The sequence below is a fragment of the Seriola dumerili genome, unplaced genomic scaffold (genome assembly GCF_002260705.1).
Source record: "Seriola dumerili isolate Sdu_G_001 unplaced genomic scaffold, Sdu_1.0 BDQW01000036.1, whole genome shotgun sequence".
Taxonomy (NCBI): Eukaryota; Metazoa; Chordata; class Actinopteri; order Carangiformes; family Carangidae; genus Seriola; species Seriola dumerili.
In genome coordinates, this window is record NW_019174291.1 from 4671904 (window position 1) to 4674288 (window position 2385).

Consider the following 2385-nt stretch of genomic DNA (forward strand, 5'->3'; position numbering starts at 1 on the left):
GTCCAGTGAATGTTAACAACCTGAAAATAATCTGAGCCTGATTAAATATGTATTTCACACTAAAATTGACAAATAAGTTTGAAATTTTAGGGAAATTAATCATGACATTAATGTTATTAGCGACAACTGTTACAATCTGCATCTTGTGACATTCAGTCCCATAATCCTAGAAATGACATTCATATCAAATCCACACACTGTGATTTGTTCCAATGTTCAGTGCCACTACCACATGCTGTGTTTCCTGTATGTAACAAGGAGGAAAGTAACACTAGGGTTAGGGTGGACATGGACATGTAATGAATCTGATTTTCATGTGAGATCAAACCTTGACCCTGTTACCACTCTTCTTTATAATAACCCTAACCATGATTTTTCCCGAAACTTAGCAAACTGTTTCAGTTGCTGAACAGGATCTATACCTTAATTATGGTTAATTTGCCATAACCACAATCCTTCCCTTAACTACACTGTAGGTGTAGAGACCAAGAATTTGAAAAATGTTGGCAATGAACAAAAAGAAAAAAACATTGTGATTGAACGTTATTTGTGGTTTTGAAGTCATTTAATACCTATTGTATGTTTTGTATTTTTCTTTCCACCCAGTGAAGGCAACAGCACTGGCTAAAAATTAGAAGCTGCTAATATTTTGTACATTTAATTTTGTTGAAAGAAAAAAAAAAAAACAGTATCAAGCTAGAAGATTTGAAAGAAACTTGCTAATGTTGGAGGTTATCTGACCTCGAACTGGATCCAAACTTTCAATCAGCACCCAGGATGAGCTGTCAGGGTGTCACTGAGTCCTGTGAGGAGAGATAGAGAGCTGCGTGTGTATCTGTGTCTCCAGCTGTGTGTGTGACACATCAACTAAAAGTTACATTTTACATTTGATTGATGCTAAATGTCACAGCACAGGTGTCCTCACAGAGCAGTTCACTACCATAAATATTATGTGTGTATTTATATCTGGATTACAGACTGTGTGCTTGAAGAAGTGAGATTTCAGATTGTGTTGTAACAATGAAAGATGAACGTAGTGTGGGTCACCATTTCTTTAGTGGTTGTGTGCAAATGGAAAGCAGGTTACAAAGACATATTCTGCAGCTGTGGATAACTGAACTGACTTCACAGATGAATGTGTCTCTGTTCTCAGGCTGATTGAACTGAAACCCTGGACGAGGAGGTTGTAGGAGAAGAGGAGGATGGACAACGTCTCCTCACACAAACATTTCATCCTCGATGGCTTCAGTGAACTGGGAGCTCTGAGGCCCGTCCTCTTCATCCCATTCTGCATCATGTTCATCGTGTCGCTGTCAGCCAACTCCCTGCTGCTGTACATCATCATCTCACAGAGAAGCCTCCACTCCCCGATGTACATCCTCATCGCTGGCATGGCGTGCGTGGACCTGAGCCTCCCTCTGTTTTTCGTCCCCAACATGCTGCTGAGCTTCCTGTTTGACTGGAGGGGAATCTCTCTGATTGGTTGCCTGGTTCAGATGTATTTTGTTCACTTCTTGGGAGCTTTTCAGTCAACTCTGCTGCTGTGGATGGCACTGGACCGCTACTTCGCCATCTGCACACCACTCTACTACCGTGAATGTATGGCACTACCTAGATTTCTCAAATTTATGATCCCTCTTATGATCAGAAATGTGTTTGTGGTCTTGGTGGTAGTGACTTTAGCAGGGAGGCTCCCATTTTGCTTAAGAAATGTAATAGACCACTGTTTCTGTGAGCACATGGCCTTGGTGGAGCTGGCCTGTGGTAGAACCACCATCAACAGTCTGGTGGGGTTGACCTCAGTGTTCCTCATCCCTGTGGTGGATTTCTTCCTCATCACCACCTCCTACATAGTCATATTCAGCTCTGTACTGAGTTCTGGTAAGTCAGGTGTCAAAGCTCTTCACACATGTGTCACCCACATCGTGGTCATGGCCGTCACCCTGACCATCGTACTCACTGCTTTCCTGTCCTACCGGATCAGAAATGGTCTCCCTGCAGCTGTTCGGGTTTTCTTCAGCATCATGTACCTGTTCTTCCCGAGCTGCTTCAACCCGATCATCTACGGCATCAGGACCACAGAGATACGACAACACATCCTGAAGACACTGACATGTTGATGCTTTGTCCACTGAATTATTCTTAAGCAAACATTAGAATTTATATGTTTTCCAACACATCAGTGTCTCCTGTATGGAAGCTCATTTCTAACAGAAAATAAAAAGTAAGTGAAAAGTTAGGAATGACAAAAATAAAAATATTGCCATCGTCAACATTATATATATTCTAACACAACATTTTGAGATGGGTCAAAGTTTAGCTGTTTACATCAACATTATATTATGACATTATTGTAACACCCACCTATGTACATATAGGGGGGGC

The 2385-nt window shown here is 41.6% G+C and overlaps 1 protein-coding gene across 1 annotated transcript; it reads left to right on the forward strand.

Moving 5' to 3' along the window:
- Nucleotides 1-1202: 1202 nt before the first annotated feature.
- LOC111216818 (olfactory receptor 52K1-like) lies at nt 1203-2120 on the forward strand. Its single transcript, XM_022738428.1, has one exon. It carries the CDS (start codon nt 1203-1205, stop codon nt 2118-2120), a length of 918 nt encoding a protein of 305 aa, XP_022594149.1.
- The last annotated feature ends 265 nt before the right edge of the window (nt 2121-2385 follow it).